The 24,568-nt window shown below is 40.1% G+C and overlaps 1 protein-coding gene across 1 annotated transcript in view; it reads right to left on the reverse strand.

Moving 5' to 3' along the window:
* The window catches only part of ABCC3 (ATP binding cassette subfamily C member 3), an 85,262-nt gene that overhangs the window by 5,366 nt on the left and 55,328 nt on the right, over positions 1–24,568 (reverse strand). Inside the window, exons 16-28 of the mRNA XM_063456079.1 lie at positions 23,709–23,835; positions 22,626–22,802; positions 21,281–21,448; positions 18,720–18,903; positions 18,122–18,224; positions 17,331–17,481; positions 15,352–15,559; positions 13,346–13,656; positions 12,866–13,065; positions 7,402–7,528; positions 5,609–5,710; positions 4,401–4,547; positions 3,782–3,940 (exon numbers count right to left, since the gene is read on the reverse strand). Coding sequence (XP_063312149.1) covers positions 3,782–3,940; positions 4,401–4,547; positions 5,609–5,710; positions 7,402–7,528; positions 12,866–13,065; positions 13,346–13,656; positions 15,352–15,559; positions 17,331–17,481; positions 18,122–18,224; positions 18,720–18,903; positions 21,281–21,448; positions 22,626–22,802; positions 23,709–23,835 — 2,164 coding nt within the window. The remainder of the gene's footprint in view (positions 1–3,781; positions 3,941–4,400; positions 4,548–5,608; positions 5,711–7,401; positions 7,529–12,865; positions 13,066–13,345; positions 13,657–15,351; positions 15,560–17,330; positions 17,482–18,121; positions 18,225–18,719; positions 18,904–21,280; positions 21,449–22,625; positions 22,803–23,708; positions 23,836–24,568) is intronic.

The raw sequence follows: 24,568 nt of genomic DNA on the forward strand, positions 1-24,568 counted from the left end.
TTATGATGGGCCTAATTACAAAATCTTATTGACCAAAAACACTAAAACAGTCCTACCTCCTAAGCGTCATGTATCTGATGGAGATGATGCTGTAGGGAAACTCATAGGATGCAACTATGAGAAAACACATACCCTTTGCTAATCTCATGCTTTCATCTTTCAAGTAAACCCATACCCCCTAACAGCAGTGTCCAGTAAAGCAGGAAGTCTATGGATGCGGTAAAAGGGTGGGCTACTGACACAAATCACATAACCAGAACGTCCGAAAGGGCGTACATACACAAAAAGGGGGAATGTCTGTGTCCCTATGTCTCCCAGTCCCTTAGTGTTTGTGTCCTCATGTCTCCCAGTGTCCCCATGTCACTAGGGGACATTGAGAGACATTGGGACACTGGGAGACATGGGGACACAGATACTAGGGAACACTGGGAGACCTGGGAAATCTGAGTCTCTTGGGGACACTGGGTGACAGACACGAGGGGACACAGGGAGACATGGGGCACTGAAATACTGTGATATATAGGGGACACTGGAGACTTGATAAAAACCTGGGTACAGGTCAAAATGTTGTGGTGTCCAATAAACCTGCTTAAAGCTATCACAGTGAGTGCCTGAGATTTTTTTCTTTTATACTAGGGGACACTGAGACACTACGGGCACAGAGACACTACGGGCACAGAGACACTACGGGCACAGAGACACTATGGGCACTGAGAGACATGGGGCACTGAGACACTGATACATAGGGGACACTGATACATAGGGGACATTGGAGACTTGATAAAGACCTGGGTACAGGTCGAAACGTTGCGGTGTCCAATAAACCTGCCTAAATCTATCACATTGAGTGCCTGAGATTTTTTCTTTTATACTAGGGGACACTGAGACACTAGGAGACATGGGGACACAGAGACATTGGGAGACTAGGGGACTTTGGGAGTCTAGGGAACACTGAGACACTAGGGACACTGGCACACTACAGACACTGAGAGACACCAGGGACACATGGCGATACTGAGATACTAGGGACACTGGCTGGGAGACATGGGAACACTGCCATGTCTCCTATGTCTCAGTCGCCCAGTGTCCCCATGTCTCCCTGTGTCTCCATGCCTCTCAGTGTCCCCATGTCGCCCAGTGTCCCCTAGTGTTTGTATCCCCATGTCTCCCAGTGTCCCTTTGAGTCTGTGTCCTCATGTCTCCATGTGTCCTGATGTCACTAGGACACTAGGGGACACTTAGAGACATGGGGACACTGGGAGACATGGGGACACTGAGACACTAGGGACAGTGGCTGGGAGACATGGGGACACAGACTAGGGGCCACTGGGAGACATGGGGCCACTGTGTCCCTAGTGTCTCAGGGTCATGGGCATCCGAATGGGGGGGTAAAGGGGGTACTTGGCCCCCCCGGATTTTTCAGCTTGTGCTGCTATTTTTCGTTTTAGTGTGAGAATACAGTGCAATACCAGCGCTGGAGAAAGGCAGGAAGCTACAGCTTATCCCTGCCTCTCTCTCATGACTGAAACCGCAGGGGAGCAGCACAGAGGCAGCCTACAGAGCAGGTAAGTGAGGGATGGGGGGTGGGGGAGACCGCATAGAGGAAGGTAAAGTAGAAGGAGCAGAAAGGTTCTGCAAGGGGCAGGAGGGGCCAGCAAGGAATAGAAAGGGGCAGCAAGAAGCAGGAAGGGGTCGAAAGGTTTTCAAGGAACAGGAGGGTAAAGTAGAAGGAGCAGCAAGGAGCAGGAGGGGTCAGCAAGGAGCAGAAAGGGTCTGCAAGAGGCAGGAGGGGTCAGCAAGGAATAGGAAGGGGCAGCAGGAAGGGGTAGGGACGGTCTGCAAGGAGTAGGAAGGGTCTGCAAGGAGCAAGAGGGGTCAGCAAGGAGTAGGAAGAGGCAGCAAGGAGTAGGAAGAGGCAGCAAGGAGCAGGAAGGGGCAGCAAGGAGCAGGAAGGGGCAGCAAGGAGCAGGAAGGGGCAGCAAGGAGCAGGAAGGGACAGCAAGGAGCAGGAAGGGGCAGCAAGGAGCAGGAAGGGGCAGCAAGGAGCAGGAAGGGGCAGCAAGGAGTAGGAAGAGGCAGCAAGGAGTAGGAAGAGGGAGCAGGGAGGGTCTGCAAGGAGCAGGAAGGGGCAGCAAGGAACAGGAAGGGGCAGGAAGAATCAGAAGGAACAGAAAGGATCAGCAAGGGGCTGCAAGAAGCTGGAAGGGGCAGAAAGAAGCAGGAAGGGCAGTAAGAAGCAGGAAGGGTATGCAAGAAGCAGGAAGGGCCATCAAGAAGCAGGAAGGGCCATCAAGGAGCAGAAAGGGATCAGAAAGAGAGCAGAAGGGCGCAAAATAAGCAGAAAGTAGCAGAAAGGTAAAGGAGCAGAAGGAGCCTCAGAAGGCAAAGAAGACTGTGTCAAATGAAGGAGAAGAAAATGAGATTGGAGCACTTCATTCTGGACACCACATCATTAGGCGTTGGTACCTGGGTCTGGCAGGGAAACTTTGGACCTTCTCATCTCCCCAGGTAAAAACAAACAATATCAGTGTTAATGTGTTCACTTTTATTTACTGAGTGTCAGGAAACACAGAGGGCCGCTGGGTAGGGGTGCCGCTGATTGGCTAGATGGGTCAGCTAGCACTCTAAGCCAATCAGTAGCTCCCCATTCATAAAAACGTAAAACATTTTTATGAATCGGGACCTAGCGATTGGCTTAGAGGGTCAGCAGCAGCTGACCACTCTAGCCAATCTGCAGCACCCATGCCTGACGTCAATCTGCACTTCCTGACACTCTGTTTCAGAAGTTGAATACCACTGAGCGACCTGGAGATCTGGAGCTGAAGGAAGCCTTTGGGGGTAAACCATTTGAGAGCGGTTTAACCCCTTCAAAGAAAGAGCACCCAGGGGCCTCCTTGCATCACATCATTTTCATTTAGATAAAGTTGTTATGGTGACCAGAATGTTCCTGTAATTTGATGAAAGGAACACTATAGTGTAAGGAATACAAACATATATTCCTGACACCATAGTTGTGAAAACGCTATTCACCCTGGCTTTATGTGAAAATGACTATGCTCCTTCCCTTTCATGACACTGTCAAAAAGGGGCCAAGCATGGATGTCATTACAATTATGTCCCCCCTCCCCCCCGGAAAAATTCCTGCGGACGTCCATGCTCAGGGTCCCCATGTTACCCAGTGTCCCAATGTCTCAGCGTCCCCATGTCTCGGAGCTGCTGTCTGGACTCTCTGTGCAGAACTGGTCCCCGCGGATCAGTGAGTAGAGAGATGCAGGGAGGGAGATGCCGTAACTTCTTATCACTGCCTCTCTCCACACAAACAAAAAAATACCGGCGCTGGTATTGCAGAATAAACTATGTTTATACTGAGACAGACATTTGTATTGCCGGTATTACTGCAATACCGGCACCGGCTAGGCAGCCTCAAATACCTGAGAAATACTTCTGAGAAATACCTGGCAACCCTAAGAAATACATGAGAAATACCTGGCAACCCTAAGAAATACATGAGAAATACCTGGCAACCCTAAGAGTAGTGTGTAAAAAAAAAAAAAAAAAATGTAAAAAAAAAAAATTTTTTTTTTTTTTTTTTTTTAAACCAATGGGCCTATTCCATGGGCCTGGGCCTGGAGCTGCAGCTCCATCAGCCCCTATGTTAATCCGGCCCTGCGGACAATATAGAGGTAAATGGAATATGGTTCTCTAAATTTCGGATCTCTGCAGTTACTCTGGCCTAGGCTGCTATTACGAGAAAACAGCAGCAATGAAACAAATGATTTACCTGAGGAATGATAGTCAGCATGGACCTTAGATCGTGAAGACCTATTTCTGAGATATTTACACCATCTATCGTGATGATTCCTTCTGCGGCTTCCAAAATTCTAAAAAGGCAAAGGGTCATCGATGATTTCCCCGCTCCAGTTCTTCCAACAATGCCAACCTGTGCAATTAAAATGAAACCACAAAAATCATTATCTTTTATATTTGTTTAATAATTGTAATTTTTTTTTATTGTTTTTTTTTTTTTAATGCAGGGTCTGGTTTGTATATATTTATTTTGCCTGTACACTATACATTATCAACAGCTAAAGCATATAATGAGGTTTATTCAGTAAAAGAGGAATTTTGTGGAATTGTCAAAGGAAACACATTTGAAGGTCCTAAACAGCTGAGTGGAAAACTCTACTATTTAGCTGAATCTCCTGTTATTTTGGCCTGATGTGTTCAGTTCCTTTGTCGGTTTCCCTATTCCAACCAGGTTTAAATAAACCTCAATGCCATGAAGACTATGTTGCCAAATAGATGTATTCCCAGAATCTAATCCTCACTTTGTCCCTGCTGCAATTTTGTGCACATACAAGAATACAAGGACCTCTGTGAAAGATTCCGCAAGAATTTACCTTTTCTCCCCCCTTCACTTGGAGATTTAGGCTTCTCAACACTAAATCTAAGCCAGATCGATAACGAACAGAATAGTTTGATAACGTTACTTCTCCTTTACTTGGCCAGTCCTCTGGAGGTCGTTTCTCCTCGATTATCCATGGTGCCTGTGGAATATAAGTAATACTTCCTTTGTTAAATAATGTTTTGTAATCGTAAATATTATACAATAGCATCAGGTCTGCCCTTTAGGTGGCTCTAGTGGGCCTCCAACTCCAGAATCTTGGGGGCTTACTCCTCGCTGTGCAGTCACAACACTGACTCAGATGTTAGGATGTTTGTGCAATCTAGGCCAGGGGTAGGCAACCTTTGGCACTCCAGATGTTGTGGACTACATTTCTAATAATGCTCTCACATCCATAGTGCTTTAGAGTAGATGTAGTCCACACCATCTGGAGTGCTGAAGGTTACCTACCCCTGATCTAGGCTTGCACACCCACAAACCATTATCTGTAAATCTATTTATAAACAGGGCTATACATAGGACACAAGGTCACGCATTTAGGCTGGAAGAAAGGAGATTTCATCTAAGGCAAAGAAAAGTTTTTTTTACAGTAAGAGCAATAATGATATGGAATTCTCTGCCTGAAGAGGTGTTTTTTGTTTAAACTGCAATTGAATAAATACTTCCAAAAGCATAACATACAGGGATATAATTTCTAATTAGTGGGGTAATAGCTGCTTGATCCAAGGAGACATCTGACTGCCATTTTGGGGTCAAGAAGGAATTTTTTCCTAGTTTGTTGCAAAATTGGAAGCGCTCAGACTAGGTTTTTTGCCTTCTTTTGGATCAACAGCAAAAACATATGTGAGGAAGGCTGAACGTGATGGACGCAAGTCTCTTTTCAGCTATGTAACTATGGAACCCTTTCTGCCTGGGTACTCCTCATATTGTTTTGTCTGACCTCACAGGTTCAAATGATAATTTGGCAAATAAGGGTAATGATTAGTAGTGCAAACTAAGCTCAGCACTGAATATATGTGGACACATCCTTCTATGTTAATGGGCTGAAATCTTTCTAAACAAGACTAGGCGCAACATTCCCATATAATATATTGAAAATCATAATCGGGAATTTAATTTATGTTTTTATTAATTAATTCAATTTATTTAGAAATAGGTTAAGTGCTCCTTTAAGGTGGATCATGCAGATGTTTGAAAACGAACCTCTGTCTCGGTTTCTGAGTATTCCTTCACTCTTTCAACAGCCACAATATTTGTCTCCAGATCAGAAGTCATTCGCACCATCCAGTTTAAGGACATTGTTACCTGGAAATAAATTGGTTATTTTTATTTACCAAACACCAACATATTTTGATTTATATATAAAGAACACCCAAAACTAGCATTTAAAAACGGATCAGGCACAAAATTAAAACCAACTGCCTAATATCATGTAGGTCCACCGTGTGCTGTCAAAACAGCTCTGATGCTTCATGGCATGGACTCCACAATACCTCTGAACATATCCTGTGGTATCTGGCACCAAGACATTAGCAGAATATCCTCCAAGTCCTGCAAGTTGCGGGGTGGGACCTCCTTGGATCAGATTTGTAGTTCCAGCACATCCCACAGATGCTCAATCGGCTTGAGATCTTGGGAATTTGGAGGCATGGCAAACATCTTTGTTATGTGCCTCAAACAATTCCTGAAGATACTTTGCAGTGTGGCAGGGTGCATTATCATTCTGAAAGAAGCTACTGCCATCAGGGAACACCATTGCCATGAAAAGGTGTATGTCATCTTCAACAATCTCCAGGTAGGTGGCACGTGTCAAAGTAACATCCACATGAATGCCCGGACCCATGGTTTCACAGAGCATAACACTGCCTCTGCCGGCCTGCCTTCTTCTGAATCCTGCTTTCATCTCTTGCTAGGTAAACAACACACAAGGCCATCCACCTTATCTAAAGGAAAACGTGATTCATCAGACCAGGCAGCCTTCTTCCATTGCTCCATGGCCTTATTCTGATGCTCACGGCCCCATTGAAGGAAGTTTCGCTGATAGCCAGTGGTCATCACGGTCACTCTGACTTGTCTGCACCTACGCAGCCATATACTCAGCAAACTGTGATGTACTGTGTGTTCTTACACCTTTCTATCTTTCTTAAAGCTACAGTAGGCAGCATTAAGGTAATTTGAGCTACAGTAGCTCTTCTGTGGGATCAGACCAAACAGGCTAACCTACGCTCGCCACGATCATCAATTAAACCTTGGACAACCATAACCCTGATGGCAGTTTTCCTCAGCATACCTGGAGCACCCCACAAGACTTGCCGTTCTGGCGATGCTCAGACCCAGTCGTTTAGCCATCTCTATTTGGCCCTTGTCAAAGTCACTCAGTTCTTTTCACTTGCCCATTTTCCAACACGTGAAGTTCAATTGCAAAAATTCAAGAACTGACTGTTCACTTGCCATCTAATAAAACTCCCTCCATGACAGGTGCCATTATAACGATATAATCAATGTTATTCACTTAATCAGGCAGTGGTTCTAATGTTGCGGCCGACCTCTGTATAACTGGATATCCAGTGATTTAGTAATCGATGCATTAAACAAATATTTCTCAATGTTACATCTTTAATATATCCCTAGTTAAACCAAAAGAAAAAACAAACACATTTCCCATATAGAAGTGATATCCAGCAATAAAGGAAAAAATACACTTTGTATCAACAAGGTATCCTAATTATTAATATTTATATTAATTATTGTAACACTACATTCTCTGATTTGCTAAAAAAAAAAATAGTTTAGCTCCCCGTTTTGCTATCATTGGTGAAGTAACTTTCGACATGCTCGAAGAAATACCTTGCCATTGACCTCTCTAGAAGGGGCCTAAAAAGTCTATTCATGAGAGATGATTGATTCTAAGTATTGGCTCACAAATGATCACAAGGAAGAATTCGTTTACATCAGCTTGGAAGAAAAGTAAAAATTATTGTGGTGATTAAAAATACCTGTAATGCGTAGGACACGGAGAGTCCCACCAGCCCAGGACTAAGAGTATCGCGGCCAATCACAGCAAACAAGGCAGCGAAAAGGACTACACAGTTCCCAACGAACTCCACGCGGATTCCCAGCCATCTGTAGGGGGGGCAGAATAATTAAATGAATTTACTCCTGGTGCACAAATCACATCTAATGTTTCCAAGTGAAACTTTTATACAATAAATGGAACAAAGGAACACGTTCACCTTTTATCTATAGAGGCAGCAGATGTGGTTATGGCTCTTAAAGTATCTTTTTAAAGAGACACTATAGGCACCCAGACCACTTCAGTTCATTCTTTTCTGGGTGCAGTGTCCCTGTCTCACTTAATCCTGTAATGTAAATCATTGCAGTTTTTGAGAAACTACAATCATTACATTGCAAGGTTAAGACTGCCTCTAGTGGATGTTAAGCAGAGAGCCACTAGAGACACTTCCTGTCTAACTGACACTCGACGTCCTTACGCTCTGCGTGAGGACATCCAGCATCAGTTAAATTCCCACAGGAAAGCATTGAAGCAACACTTTCCTAATGTGTTTGCCGCGCATGGTCATTAGCCCCCTCCCGTCGGGTGATGTCGGAGGAGGCGGAGCACCGACCCAGCATCGGTGCTAGAATCGGGTAAGTGCTACTAGGTTTTTTTTTAACCCTTGCAGCGCTGGGGTGGTGGTTTCTAAACAGCGTTGTATTTTTACACTATAGAATCCCTTTAAGACAAATTTAAGCAAAACTGTGACCTCAGCATGTTAGAAAATTTCTATCCAATTCTAGTTCCTTTGGTGCATGGAATCACAGACAGATTATGCTTGTTAGAAATATGCATAATTTTGTATACCCCAGGGGAACCTAAGATAAAGTAAGTCACGTTGCTTTTTTTAACACGTTGAGGACGGTTGTATAGATTTATATAGTTTGTTTCTGCATTGTAAACAAGGAGAGAAATTGACAGTAAAACGAAATAATTCCCTCAGCTGGGAACGTAACATGTTCAGTTTATATACATTAAGTTCTGTTAGGAAATAGAAACTTTTACACATAGATCTCAGATTATAAAATGCTCATTCATGGCATGTAAATTGTGTTTTTCCTGTAGTTTAACATTAACAGCAGAGTCAGGAACACAGGTATATTATGGGATAATGATGACTAAACGTGGCACTACGTTTCCCAAAATGCTTAGGAATATGAAAATAAAATGGTATTAAAGATTATGGCTTATTAACAAAACAAAACCAAAAAAACAGGATTGCACCAAAACCAGAAGAAACAATTCTTTACCTTTTAAAGAACTTCAAACAATGAAATTCCCAGAAAGAATATAATTGCCGTTCAGATAAAGGGACAGTTGTAGAAATAAAGAAGATGAAATATTTCTTTAATCCAGAGAGCGAGAGATAAGAAAAAATCTAAACAGCGAGAAACAGAAAAGAGTATAAAGTCAGCAAGAGGGGGGGAGAGAGAAAACTGAAGTATACTAGCTTTAATTAATAATGTGCAATATATGGATAATAATATGAAAAGATATTCTAGCTATTTAGGAAGGGGTGCAATCCCACAAAGCCAGTTCAAGATAGATAAATATACCTCTCCCATTTTTTATGTTACAGTCTTTCGCTCCAATTTATTTAATTCTTTTTTTTTTCCACATTAATTTTTTCATGACTTTAATAAATGTGCAAATTGAAAAAAAAAAAATGAAAAATTGGATAGGCATTCAGACCCTTTGCTATGATATTTGGAATTTAGCTCAGATGCAGCCCGTTTCTCTGGATCAATTTTGAGATGTTTCTACACTAGGAGCCCAACGGTGGCAATTTCAATTGATTGGGCTTAATTGGAAAATGCACAAACCTGTCTATATAAAGTATCACACCTGTAAATACATATCAGAGCAAAAACCAATCCACGAGGTCAAAGGAACTGTTCACAGAGCTCAGAGACTGGCTGCATTGAAGGTTCCCAAGAGCAAAGTGGTCTCCAGAATTCTTAAATGGAAGAAGGATGGAACAACCAGGACTCCTAGAGCCAAACAATTGGCGGAGAATGACCATGGTACAAGAAGTGACCAAAAACCAAATGGTCACCCTGGTTATGCTCCAGAAATCATGTATGTAGATGGAAAAAACTTGTGGAAGGTCAACAAGCAATGCAATGCTTAACCAATTGGTTTTTTTTCTGGGAAATGGAAACCTTCACTCACTGCAAAACACAAGAAATCCATCTTGGAATCTACAATATAAAGGACTCTCAGACTGTGAGAAACAAGATTCTCTGGTCTGATGAAATGAAGATTGAACTGTCTGGCCTCTGTTTAAAGTGTCTGTGGTCTGGGTGCAGTGGCCCTGTTCTCTTAACTCTGCAATGTAAAACATTGTCATGTTTGAGAAACTGTAAAATTTACATCAAAGCGTTAAGACTGTCTCTAGTGGCTGTCCAGCAGAGTGTATTAAAAATCCCCGTACGAAAGCATTGAGACAATGCTTTCCTATGGAAAAATGCCTAATGCATGCACGTCATGTGCCGTACATGCGCATTAGCCTACCCCATTGGCTGACTTTGATGGAAGAGGAGAGCGGCCCAGAGTCGAGGGACATCAGTGCTGGAATTGGGTAAGAGTATACATGTTTTTTTTTTTAACCCTTTATTTGCCAATGGAGAGGGCAAGGAGGGGCGGGGGAGTAGACACGGTAGTACAACGTTAAAAATACAGTTTTGTATTTCCTTTAATGAAAACCTGGTCCAGTGCGCTCAGGACCTCAGACTGGGCCAAAGGTTCCCTTTCCAACAGTACAATGACCGTAAGCTCACAGCTATGACAACGCATGTGTGGCTTAGGGACAACTCTGTAAATATCCTCAACTCAATCGAACATTCCTGGAGAGCCCTGGAAATGGCTGTCCATCCACGCTCCCCACCCAACATGATAGAGAGTATCTGTAGAGATGAATGGCAGAAACTATCCAAATCCGAGTTTTGGGTGTGACATAATACCCAAAGAGACTGTAATCGCTGCCAAAGGTCCTTCAACCAAGTACTGCCTTACGGGTCATATCAACGTGCTGTTTCAGATCTTTTTCTGTTTAATATATTTGCAATTGTATAAGAAAATCTGGTTGTTGCTTTGTCATTATGGGTATTGAATATTGATTGATGTGACACACAATTTATTTTCAAACTATTGTAGAATAAAGGTGTAATTTAATATTTTTTTGAGTCTGAATAATTTCTGACTGCACTGAACATATGTATTAAGGCCTTTTGGCCTGTAATTGTGGGAGGGGCGTATGACACCCCACCTTCCCTACTTAAGGGACACCTCTTACCTGGCTCCATACCGTTCGAGGTCAGCGCTGCATCACCCTCCCACCACTCCTCATTATTACCTCCCTTTTCTTTTACATTTCTTCTGGGTGGGCCCTCTTTATTTACAAACCTACCTCACCGTCGGTTCTGGCACACCACAACCGACTTGCTCTTTCAATACCATCCTACACTTATCAGTGTTTTGTTTCCTCTGTACTATCATGAGCCCTTAACATAAATATATATATACACGCCTGTTTTGTTATAAGCTGATATCTTGAGGCTTTTGGAAGATGGAAAAAGGGGAGTTAAAAGTTGCCACACACCTTATCTATAATGTGCTTTTGCTACATATTTTAAATAAAACTGCAGTGTTTAATTATTATTAAAGATGTGTTTTTTTTTCCAACAAACGTCAAAGCACTAAGATGTTACTGTTATGCAACTCAACGGTATTCTCTTTAGTGACTTTAACCCCTTAAGGACACATGACATGTGTGACACGTCATGATTCCCTTTCATTCCAGAAGTTTGGTCCTTACGGGGTTAAAAGGATAAATAACTGAGTTATCCCAGAAAAATACCTTGTGACCATGAGGTTTGAACAAGTTCAACAGTTGGTGTACTAAACAACTGAGCTATCTCATCAATGTAATTATTAGTTTGTCACGATTCTCTATATTTGTAGTTTAAAGTAAGATTATAGCTAATTACAAATTTCTCCAACAGAAAAGAGCTTTTTGTTGCTTTTAAATCAATATATCAGAAAATTTCTGTTCTCCCACAGAACTTAAGGTACTGGAAATTCCACAGGCCTTTCATTGTGAGTGAAAGAAAGCAATTCTCTTGTCCACCTGCTGCCGGGAAACTGCTGTAAAGTTCGATGAGAATAATTAGAGAGGATAATTTCAAAAGAGGTTCGGTGTCGAACATTACCTTTTTTCTCCTGTAGGGTAAAATTGCACGTATTAATTATCCCCGGGGTCATTGAATGCCAACTTCTAGATATGCGGAAAAGTAGCACATGAAAAAACTGGACTGCACGACTTGTGCCATTAAAGGGGAACCATTGCTTCTTTAGCAATAAAATCACGAAATAAGATATTGAAAATAATGTACAACAGTGTGTCTAATTCTCCACCTCCACATTGTATTTTCATTTGCAGAAAGGGGCAGAGCTTATAACAGTGATTGGCAAGGAGACAAGATTAAGGCGATCAGTTCTAGAAGGGCAAATATCCGATTGGATTTGCACATTTAATTTAATTTTTTAGACTTCACAACCACATGTTTGTTGAATATAGAGGATGATTATAAATATCGTGGGAAGTGATAATTCACCTTTAAACACTCCTTCAATGTAACATTTAAGGGGACACTATAGGCACTAAAACTACTTAATAAAGCAGTTTTGGTGTATAGATCATGCACCTACAGTGTCACTGCTCAATTCTCTGCCATTTAGGAGTTAAATCACTTTGTTTATGCAGCTCTTGTCACACCTCCCTGCATGTGATTTGCACAGCCTTCCTAGACACTTCCTGTAAAGAGAGAGCTAATGTTTAAACTTCCTGTATTGCACATTCTGTTTAATTTAGAATTTCTTATCTCCTGCACGTCTTAAAGCCTTCTTGACCATGCAGGAGTCTCCTGTGTGTGACCATGCAGCGGCGGGGCTGTTATCCAACTAAAATGTAATTAAGATCAAGGAAAATATCTCATTTACTCAGACGTATTTCTAAAAACATTGCTGAGAGCTCTGTTATATACTCAGATACACCAGCGGTATGGAGCTCCTAGAAAAGAGGTAAATTAGGATAAAAAAAGAATTTGGACCCAAAATATGTACTGTATCTCCTACGTTGGGACATATGTGTATTCTACTATTACTGGTATGTAAATGTGTTTTTGTGTGTATAGCTGGTGGGGTGTTTAGATTGGGGAGGGGAAGGATATGCTAGTGAAATGCTTGACAATGTATCACAAATTGTGTCAATAGGTGAATGGTTTTCTCTTGAGATGAAAGGGAGGTATAAACCAGAAAGTAAAAATCAAACCTAATCAGCGGAATATAAGAATTTTCACCCTCCCCTTTCCGTTCTATAGCCACAGAAATGCTCGTTGCCATACCTGTTTGATACAATTCCAGGGTAGTAACTTTTTTGGTTTTCATCCACCTTGCTATCGCTTAATAGCACAAAGCTGTTTTGCCTTCCGTACGCTCGGATAATGCTTGTACCAGTGATGGTTTCAGAAAAATGGGAATAGATGGGGGACCTGCTGACCGACTCGAGACGTTTCAGTTGTCGAGAGGTAGCAACGTAAAATCTCTGATATAATAAAGACAAACAAGAAGAGTTATCAATGTGATAAAGTGACAAAATATCTACATGAAAATCATGATCATTTATCTTTACATAGCTTTGTTGAGCTTCCCTTTTCCTGTACTTTTTGGGGTACAGCAAAGGTTTCTGGGAATTGAAGTTCAATTGTAGTAAAGCTAAACTACAATACATCCCCCCTCCCCCCACCCACCCCCCAAAAAAACAGCATAACTATGACTTCTAACATCTTCATTACCATTAAAAACCCAAAGTTAAACAAACGTACTTGCACAAAGAAATATACAAATGCAAGTGGTATTATGACCACAGCAAACAGTGGCGTGCTGGAGATGATGACAATCGTGGTTGACAGAGATGTAAAGAAAGTGGCCAGGAACATTAAGATGGTCGGTGGGATCACTTCGTCAATGACATAGATATCTTTGGAGAATCGGTTGATGATTCGACCGATTGGCGTAGTGTCATAGAAAGCTTGTGGCGTGTGCATTTTATTATCCAGTAGCCCGGCGTGAAGCTTTCTGGCGGCTCCAATCCCGGCCATAGCAAGTGTAAAAGAAGAAACCATTACGAAAAACCCTGTTGGAAGGAAAACCAGGCAGAGTGGTCAAGCTTGGGAGGTGAACATTGCGTATTTCAGAGTGACATTAATTTAAATGTCTATGCTTGCATCTACTTGAAAATCATACAAACATTATTAGATATATACATGACATAACCTTCCTGTTATTTCCAATAATGCAGATCACAATTCTGGATCCCGTACAACACAGATGGTGACATCACCTGTGCAACTATTTCCTGTAATGAACGGACTGTAATGTACAGATCACCTCTGTGCAATGTAGGGGGCCTAATCTCAGGCAGAAATGGAACATGCATGTTCTGGTCTGCCCAAAATTAGTGGGAGATACACTTCGAAAGGCCACCAGTAATCACAGCTAAAATAGCTGGCACCTTGGACTGTAACTCCCACTAATCTCAGGCAGCGCAGGTATATAGATATATATATACACACTATATTATCACAAAATGTTACCTCTATATTAACTTAATACACTACACAATTACGTAAACATTATTCCTAGACTACCCTAAAAAACTACACTATCACTAAAGCATTAACCCCTATACTACCCTAACACGCTATATTACCACTTAAACATTAACCACTAAATTGCCCTGACTCATCACACTGTAACATTAACTCTTACACTACCCTAACACACTACATTATCACTTAGACATTAACCCCTAAACTGCCCTAACTCAGCACACTGTCAATTAAATATTAACCCCTACACTAACCTAACATGCTACATTAGCACGTAAACATTAACCCCTAAATTGCCCTAACTCAGCACACTGTCAATTAAACATTATCCCCTACACTACCCTAACACGCTACATTATCACTTAAACGTTAACCCCTGAACTGCCCTGACTCATCACACTGTAACATTAACTCTTACACTACCCTAACACACCACATTCTTATTAAACGTAACCGCTACATTACCTTAACACACTAGACAATCACTGAACATTAACCCCTCCACTACAGTAACAGTAATACTAGCCCTAACCTACACATTTGGTGCTATCAGCAGGTATCTGCAGAACTCATCAATGCAAAATAATGCCATTGAGCAGTTCTGCAGATATCTGACAATAGCATGAGGAACATTCTAAGTACCAAACAACTTAAGCTTAATGACGTGGTTCTGATGTATAGTTCGTGCCCCTGCAGTCTCACTGCTTGATTTTCTGATATTAAGGAGTTAAAGCACTTTATTTAAGCAGCCCTCGCTTCACCTCCCTTGGCTGTTGCTCACCCAACCTCCCTACACACAACCTGAAAAAGAGTCGTTTTTTTTTTAAGCTTTTCTATAGCACAGTGTGTTTAATTTAGAATTTCTTATTCTTTAATTCCTAAATGGCAGAGAATAGAAAAAACTGCATGGTCTATACACCAACACTGCTTCACTAAGCTAAAGTTGTTGCGGTGCTCAAAATGTCCCTTTAACACCAGGAGATCGTGCAGTGGCAGCTTTTGGAAAAGATATACTCCCTCAGACTTTAATCCCTCCTGTATTTTACTCTACTTCCCATCATTCAAATACCAGTTTAAACCTCTCCTAAAAGTGTAAATATCTGCTTCTCATCAGCCAACCATCACCCAACCCAAAAAGCATCAGGGGAGAGGATGTTTATTTGTGTCTAATGTACCAGATGATAACACTGACCCATACTGCTAATATTCTCCCTCCTTACCTTGCAGTAATCCCAAGGCAGCATATACTCCAACTCGCCATTGTGTGTTTTGTTGCGTTCCATTGATAACTGGTTCGTTGGTCCAGTCGCTGAGCCACACGTTGGCACCAATAGCAGATGCATTTTGGCAACAGTATAAGAAACATATGAAAAATGAAACCGCTAGACCAACTGCCTTAATATATTGCCAAAACACGGTCATTTTTACCTAAAAAGGCAAAGAAATTAATTTTTTTAATTGAAATATACAAACACATTATAAAACGCTGCTGTTGTCAAATGAGGCGGACAAAAATAATATAACACATTTATTTTACATTTCCTCTTAGCACATAAATGTCAGTATTTGTGGGTTTTACTCATTAAATACCAAACTTTATTGAACTGAAAAACAAATAGCAAAACTTAAAAATTATATTTGTGCCTACATTTCGAAAAAATATTTCTTCTTTTTGAATGTACTACATTTTAGTTTTAGTAAATAAACCCAGCTGACTCCAATTGAGCTTTGAAAATTAACTTTCCCCTGGGAATGAAGAACTCCTAATAGCTACCTATGAGTAAGCGCTAAGCTATTCTTAAAAGGAAAAAATAATTGCACTTGTATCCAAAGCAAGGCTGTTTTATCTCATCCTGGCATGCAGCCTGGCACGCAATGAAAATTAGAACTGTCCCATGAGCCCCTGTGTGCCAATAGGCATAGTGGGAAGAAGATGGCTTGTGCACCTGCTTACTCAATGCATTATGGGAAGATTGCTGAACCACACACGGTACAAGGAATGTCTGTGTTTCTACTTCCAATGAACACCTCCTAACCCTCTTTAATAGATTTTTTGGGACCGTGGTAAAATAGAAACAGTACATTTTTCATCAGCTTGCTTTAGTTATTCACAATTTAATTTTCTCATCCATCTTTACTAATGGTATCATTATCAGGATACTCTCAATTTTGAGTGGTTTTGACTGTGGGAGAGACTGTTTATTCTCCCTTATAAAAAATAAATAAATTGTTCATATTAAAAGATATAGACTGGAGAAGGAATGCGTATTAAGTAAATATACTTTAGAATTACAGAAACCAGAGTACTGTAGGGGGAGGGAATTAAAAAATAAATAAATCATACACAGGCATTACACAATAACTAATTTAATAAAAAAACATATTGCCAGATCTTTCTCGAGGGCAACCAGCTGGCCACAATGGGAAGATTTAAAGAAGGCACAAAATACGGATGGGCTGCAAGCATAGCAGAAGTTTTACAGTTTGGCTATATTGTACTTAAAGGGACTCTATAGTCACCTGAACAACTACAGCTTATTGAATTTGTTCTGGTGAGTAGAATCATTCCCTTCAGGCTTTTTGCAGTAAACACTGTCTTTTCAGAGAAAATGTAGTGTTTACATTACAGCCTAGTGAGAACTCCACTGGTCACTCCTCAGATGGTTGCTATAGGTGCTTCCTGGGGAAGTGCTGCACAGTGTGACTGACATTCAGTTTCTCCGCCCTCTGCATGCAGACACTGAACTTTCCTCATAGAGATGCATTGATTCAATGCATTTATATGAGGACATGCTGATTGGACAGGGCTGTGTTCGGCTTGTGCTGTCGTTGCCCCTAATCTGCCTCCTTGACAAGCTTAGCCAATCCAATGCTTTCCTATTTGAAAGCATTGTGATTGGCTGGGATAACCACTTCTGATGATGTCAGCCAAACAGGCAGATCAGGGGCAGAGCCAGCAGCAGCAGACTGGAACAAAAGTAAGATTTTACTATATTTTGAGGAGGTCAAGGGGGCTAGATAGTGGTTTTAACACTATATGGTCTGGGGATGCATGTTTGTGTTCCTGACCCTATAGTGTTCCTTTAAATTTGAAAGTCACTTTCATTTCTCACTTTAGTGAACAACCCTGTTTTGATTATTTTGATTTTAATCAAGATGATCTTAGATCTATAATAAACCATTCAGAAATGCATCTTACCCTTCCAGTCTCCGCTGTCTCTGTCTGGATTAACTTGTCTACTGGAGGTTTTATGACGGAAACCGAGTCTGAAATTTTTCTTTCACAGATTTTCCTCCTTGTTGATGCCTTGTGACCAGATTCCCCATCTGAGGATAGGACACTAATTTGCCTGGGAATAAAATAAGATTTATTCTAAAAGAGTTCATGTTCAGACCGGTCTCGTTGTACTTTGCATAATAGTGAAATAAAGTGTTTTTTCCCCAGTTTAGGATCAGTAGTGTTCTCCATGTTTGGGAAGGCATGTTGGTATGAAATATAACGTTGTTCCATTTATATTTATTTATATGTCGATCAATTAATTAGTCCTTCATGCGCAAGGTTAAGAGATCTTCCAACCTCACATGTGTAAATCTGTCAGGCATGCTCACTGCACTTTTCCTGCATTCCTAGGGATAGGACACTGATTGGTTAGATCAGGGTTCCCCCCGAAGTAGATGTGGAAAGAAAAAAGAAGCAGGTAAGCACGAAAAACAAGATATCTTATTTACCTGCTTTCTCAGCCTGCAGAGTGAGGCAGCAATCTCATTCAAAGGTAAAGCTTTTGAATGAGACAGTTATCTCAAAGTGGTGCATGTCCCTTTAATATTCAAAATTCTGATGCCTATTATGCAGGTAAGATGTCTGAGAGTAGATTTTAAATCAATGTCTGCTTGCGTTAAATACAACCATATACTGCATTAGTATCAACTGGTATTAAAGAATACGGAAAACTCTAAGCAGGCAGGGAACAGTTAGCAGTCAATGGTCACCTAATGAATTTCTTGCGTGCTTCGTTAGCAACAGGCTCGTTATCTGGTAAATCAGTGTGGTTACTGAGTGACTCCTCTGCCAGCAAGACTTGTTCTTCATCTACTAGAGGAAGACAAGGAATATAACACATATAATTATATCTACACATCTCTTATTAAATATGAATAAATCTTTTAACAAAATATTATGGTATTCGACGTTTGCAGTTTACATTCGTTTTATTCGGTCATATCATAGAAAATTTTATCTTTTTTTTTAATATTCTTTATTTAAGATACTTTTTGCACAAGCAAGTATAGTAGTTGTTATAACACGTCTCAAGGTGATAAGGTGTATGAAGAACATACAAAGAACATAATATACATTAAAGGAAAAGAACAGACAATTTAATCTTTTTTAATGTAAAAAAAAATGCACTTTAGTATCGTAATGGCTAAATACGAAAGAAAATCTTTAAAAAGGGTCCAGATTGTAATGATGGTAAAATTTTATATTTGGTACACAGGAGGTTAAAAAAAATTATATTAAGATGAAATTCAATCAGGAATTACTGAATATTACAGGTGTCTACATTTCTAATAAAGGAAAATTATTTACTTGTTATGTCGTCTTCTTCCACAGAATCCTCAAAAGCGTAATTTCGTAAGAATTCTGCGAATGCTCCGTTTTGCTTCAAAAGGTCTTGGTAAGATCCGGTTTCTGAGACTTTGCCGTCCACTATAACAACAATATGATCAACTTGGGGGAGGAAGCTCACTCCATGAGTAACAAGCAGTCTCGTCTAAAAAAGAGAGATAAGTTAGTAATAATTAATATAATGTATCGGGTATCTAGGAAATTCACACCTCTGGTACTTGGACAACGTAGAAGTTTCATCAAACCCTAAGTGGAATATCTTACCTGGTTTAATATGTGGATTCAAGCACAGAATTAGAATAATGGAAACATCTGGGGACATTCAGAGTGAATTATCTTCCCCACCCCCCTGACATGCAGCCCTTGTTGAGTCTCTTAAATTCTCCTTAGTGGGATAGTTTAGGAGACTTTTCTGAATAGCAACGACTGGCTCTATGTGAACAAAATATGGAACACCCGTGGAAGTGTTTTTATTATTATTTAATATTATTTTTGATTTTCATGATTTGCACACACATTTTGTAATCTATATTTTACATCTATTAAACACCAACCATATTCGTGTTCTATTCTATATAGAACCCCGTAATGGTGGGTTCTATGCTGAATACCGGCAGAATTATTCAGTGAATTGTGGTTTATTGTAAATATGAATCTATACATATTTGAGATGTAATGCAATTTGCACGTAACATTTTCTTGCATTAATTTGAGCATCTGTTTTTCTTCTCCGGGGAACTGGCTTGCAATTTTATAGGTCAACTTCAGGTTCACGTCCATGAAAGCAGAATCATGGAGATTGCCAACTAACCACGCTAAAATCAGCCCCGATTTAACATTTCTCGATAAGCGTTTCAAATGATTTAATATTTTTGGATAAACTTTTACAATTATGTTATATTTTGAAAAGTACTTTAATATTTTTTTATATATTTCTTTGTATATGATATATTTTTTGATATCTTGAAAAATAAATATAAATAGATAAATAAAAGTTTATCCAAAAATATTAAATCGAGGCTACAATCAGTAGTTGTGTGAGGATATAATCAGTAGATGCGTACCTTAGAATTAACAGGTTGCAAAAGTGACTGTTTTTTTTATAGGTCCCGACCTTACAATATTGTTTGTTTTTTTTATCCACAAACTGCGGACCAAACCAAACCAAACTGAGGACCAAACCAAAACGTAGGTTTTCAAAACAGTAGCAAAATGTAGGCTTGATCTTAATTCTGAAACTTGATTGTAAACCCATCATTGAGTGAATCAGACCAAAAGATAAGCTATAAGCTTCCGGGAGAGAATGCGTTTGGTAATGGTGGGAATATGGAAAGAGCTCTATAATAAAAACGTGTGTGACAGTTCAGATTGTAGTATCAAATTTGTCTTTAAACATGTCAATTATACGATCACACATATCAAAGAAAGAATGTTTTTACTGAGGGGATTGGGCCTGACTGCCAACCGATGCAGATGCATGTAGCTGGTGGTCCTCATAGAAAGCTTAAACTTAAACATTTTAAACCAGTGAAATTATTTATTTTCCACTGGAATCCTGCTATACCTATCGGGGAATAACAAGCCTGAAGTTTGATACACTTTGGTTAGCCATGCTAAACGTTGCCAGGGTCGATTGTATCAGCGGCGAAGTGGCCAATCCTCTGCCCCAAGTGGTTTTTGCCTGTCTTTGGGCCCTGTTCCACCGCCATTTGGACTGGTGTGGATATCCCGGTTCCTGCTGGTGTGCTGACCTGATCTCTGCTGAGAGATGTTTCTGACCTTGTGGGGCCGATTGTCTGAAGCATACTCATTAATATTGCCGCCGCTCATAGGCCTACATCACTACGTCACTAATCTTCCACGAGGAGCAGCTCACACGGTCCTTTGATTGCCTGTGGTCGCAATTTTGTGACACACTAAGCCAACAAGTAAAGTGGCTTATACTGACCCGGCCTTCACCTCCTCGGCGACGCTACAAAGCACAGCCTGTGCTGAATGGGCCTAACACGACATCGTTAGGGCAGAAACAGAAGAAGACACCATGCAGCTGGAACTATGAGAATAGTGTGGTGGATCGAAATAGAGTCTGGGGTCGGTGGTGGGACCTTTTGGGGACTATGGGACTCATACCTCCCCTAGTAAATTCAGAATGTTTTTAGTTGGATAAAAGAAAATTGAATTGAACCTAGCAGCAACGTGCTTTATCCCAGCAAAGTTTTAGTTACTTAAAGTTCAGCTGTTAATTAGTCATAGTTAAGTATAAATATTTTCTACATAACAATGCTATTGTCAATTTGTTTAATGTATAAAATGAGAGAACACTATAGGTGCCAGGATTGCTTTCCCTATGTATGATCCTAACTCTGTTGAAATTGCATTCTGGTACTTTCCTGCTGTTTGTACTAAGTTATCAACTTAACAAAAACTATAATTAGAAAAAAAAAACTAAACTATAAGAATGTTTTCATCACTGTAGTCTCATTACTAAGTACATGTTGTAATAAAATGTATTAGTGACTCACTTTTCCTCTAAGTAAACCATCAGGTCCAATCACGTTGTCAAATATGTGTTTCGCCACATGTGCGTCCACCGCGGAAAGAGGATCGTCCAGAAGGTAAACATCTGAATTACTAAAGACGGCTCGGGCAAGACTCACTCTCTGCTTCTGACCTCCAGACAGATTGATACCCTGTGAGCCAAACAGAAGATAAAACAATGTGAAGTGGGTTTAATACCAGATAGATAGGTACAGGCTGTTTGCTGTCTTAAAGGTACACTTCAGGTTCCATAAGCACAATAACCTTGGAGAGGTTATGGTACAAGGAGGTCCCCTGACCCTGTCTTAAGGCCTCTTAAAATTATTTGCACATATTGACACACTGTGACACCACATGTACGGGCTGTCTCATATGTTATGAGAGAGCCTTGGAACTGAGCTATAGGAGTCAATTCAAGGTACTAACTCACACCTATAAAGCACTGAACAACTCTAGCCCCTCTTATATGTCCTCACAGATCCATGAGTGTCTGTTTGGTTAACAGTCGTAAAAACTGCAAGGGATTTTGAGATTCCCTTCTATGTCTACAGCAAGACATGATAAAGAAGAGACAGAATAATATTGGTTTATCAGTAAGTGTATTATGCCTCCAGTGTCTCGAACTACGGAACTACTTTAGAATGTGTCCAAACTCGTCAGTGTCCAGTCTTCGACCCCCGAACACTGTGTTCTAATTAAGCGTTTTTGGTTTTCAGCCGATCGAATTCCAGCTGAAATTCACATGCAAGCCACTGACTCTAAAATGCACAGTTGAGAATCAAATGGAAACAAATAAAACAGAACTCATGGCATTTTTAAAGCAACTTATTCTTCCTTTACTGTATGAGCCAACGTTTTGATCTCCCATTTGATCATTCTCACATAGTTTCACTCTGACTTCACAATTTTCCATCTCACGATATATACATATAAAGTTAATCCTTGGAAAACCAATGCAAATTTCCTGAACAAATCCCTCATCGTTCTCCGTCAATCAATACGAATTCAAAGTCCGAAGTTAACGTAGGTTTCAGGAACAGGATGGACCGTGAGAACATAAGCAGCTAGGTAAAGAGTGGAAGCCTCTTCATATTAATTATTACCCCAAATCAGTCCCAATCACGCAACATTCGCCGAAATTCTATTTCTAGAACAGGAAGGTTCATGGGAAGTCAAGCAGGTTTATAAAAATTAAGGGAGGGGAAATTGAAATATAGACTATTCAATATGTTGATGCCTATGAGGCAGTTAAGCTGGCTGAGAGTAGACTTTAAATATATATTTGTGCTTGCGGTCTGACAAAACCATGTGGAAAAAAATATAAATTACCTTTTCGCCAATTTCGGTTTGATCACCACCAGGAAGGACTTCAAGGTCGGTCAACAAAGCACATGCTTCCAAAACCTTTTTATAGTTCTTGTCGTTATTGGTTCGCCCAAATATTATATTTTCCTTTAATGTTGAATTCTGTATCCAAGCTTGTTGAGACACATATGCAACGGAACCCTTAGATATAGGAGAACATTTGCGAGTTAAACAAACGAGAATACAGGAAAAGTACACTTTTAATTGAATTAACGTAATTATTTAATGGCGTTAACTGTATGAATGGTAAGCAATGAGATTGCCCTCCCTGGAATAAAATTGTAAAAAAATAATTTAAAGACAGATTCAAATATCGTACTCATTTTGAATTGTCTCACCCTCAATGTTCTTCAATGATTGCACTTCCCAAATATTTTTTTTTACAAATGGAAAGAAAAATAGAAAAGAGAATTTTGCTGCGAGTCTGAGAATGTTCCTCTTCGGACATTTTTTTTGACAGCTTTAAGACAATTTTTTAACAACTGTGAACAATACCTTGATACTAAAATGGCAAAGTCTATGCTTCAATACAAAACACTGTAAAAAAAATGCCTCTACTTTATGTTTTTAATCTGGTATTTATTTATTTATTTTTATAAACATGATAAAAGATTTTTATTTAACTTTTTATTTTTCTTTGGCAAGTTTGGCACACAGATTCTGCAGAAGACGAATTTCCTGTTTCCTTCACAGTGGAGATCTATGAGTTACTCTGCAATCAGAATCGGATTGTCTATTGGCATCATATGTTCTCCGAAGCCTTGCATTTTTTGATCAGTTAGTGTTACTGTGGGTTTGAAAATTATTACAATTCTCAAGACGGTTGCCTCCACATAGAAAAACTGTTAGATGTTCCCTGATATTTACTGCTAATTTTAATACTTGGTTCAAAGAAAAAAAAAAAAAATACAAATCTGGTTTTTATTATAATTAGTTTTTTTAAATAACAGTGCCACATTAAATAAGACCGAGTTATTGTAAGTATCCCCAAATGTGTATTCACAAATATCTGTATTTGTATATAATGTATCATGGCATCATACCAACCCTCACGGAGACGTCCCCGTCAACTCTTTCCATTTCGCCCAGAAGTGCTGACACAAGAGAAGATTTTCCACATCCTACATGGCCAACGATGGCAACCAGAGAGCCGGATGGGACTAATAAATTAATACTAAAGTGAAAGAAAACAGACTCATTAAAAACAGGCTCTCAGTCTAAATTTAAACACATTACACACTGTGTATTCCTCTCTCAGTGTAACAACGTATAAACAATCTATGGGATAACACTGGATTTTCAGATACAATGGCTAGAACATTGAAGCAATACAGGGGCTAGAGGGATAGTGAAAGCCATTACAGCATTGGTTCAAATCAAGGGCCTAAACACATTGTTTCGCTATTTCGTTTGTTGTTGCGGTTCTTTTTCTTGTTAATCTTTATTTTTGCAGTGCAGTGTCAAATACACAAGTCAGTAACGACATATGACATGACAGATAACGTATATGATAAAATCAGAAATCAAGAGAAGTAGTCTGTTCATATTATTTGTATGAGGGGAGCGTTATTCTGGATTTCTGTGTATATCTAGCAATGTGGCTGGCTTCCCTGGGTTCCAGTGGGGACCAGGCCGGCCAGATTCCCATTCACAAGTGCTGGAAGGAAGTGATCCGAGATCACTTCCTCTACGTGCTGCAATACATGAATTAAGGATGGCCCTTTACCACCTTTTCGTATTAGCAGATATCTGAAGTTTCACTGGGGCTCCTGATAGCCAGAGCCTGTTTGGCTGTAGCAGCCTTGAGTGCCGTGCAAAGATACCTCGAGTGCCGTACATGGCACACGTGCCATAGGTTGCCTACCCCTGTAATACAGTATAATATGCATTGCAAAAAGCATGGTATA

Source organism: Pelobates fuscus, chromosome 5 (assembly GCF_036172605.1).
Source record: "Pelobates fuscus isolate aPelFus1 chromosome 5, aPelFus1.pri, whole genome shotgun sequence".
Classification (NCBI taxonomy): Eukaryota; Metazoa; Chordata; class Amphibia; order Anura; family Pelobatidae; genus Pelobates; species Pelobates fuscus.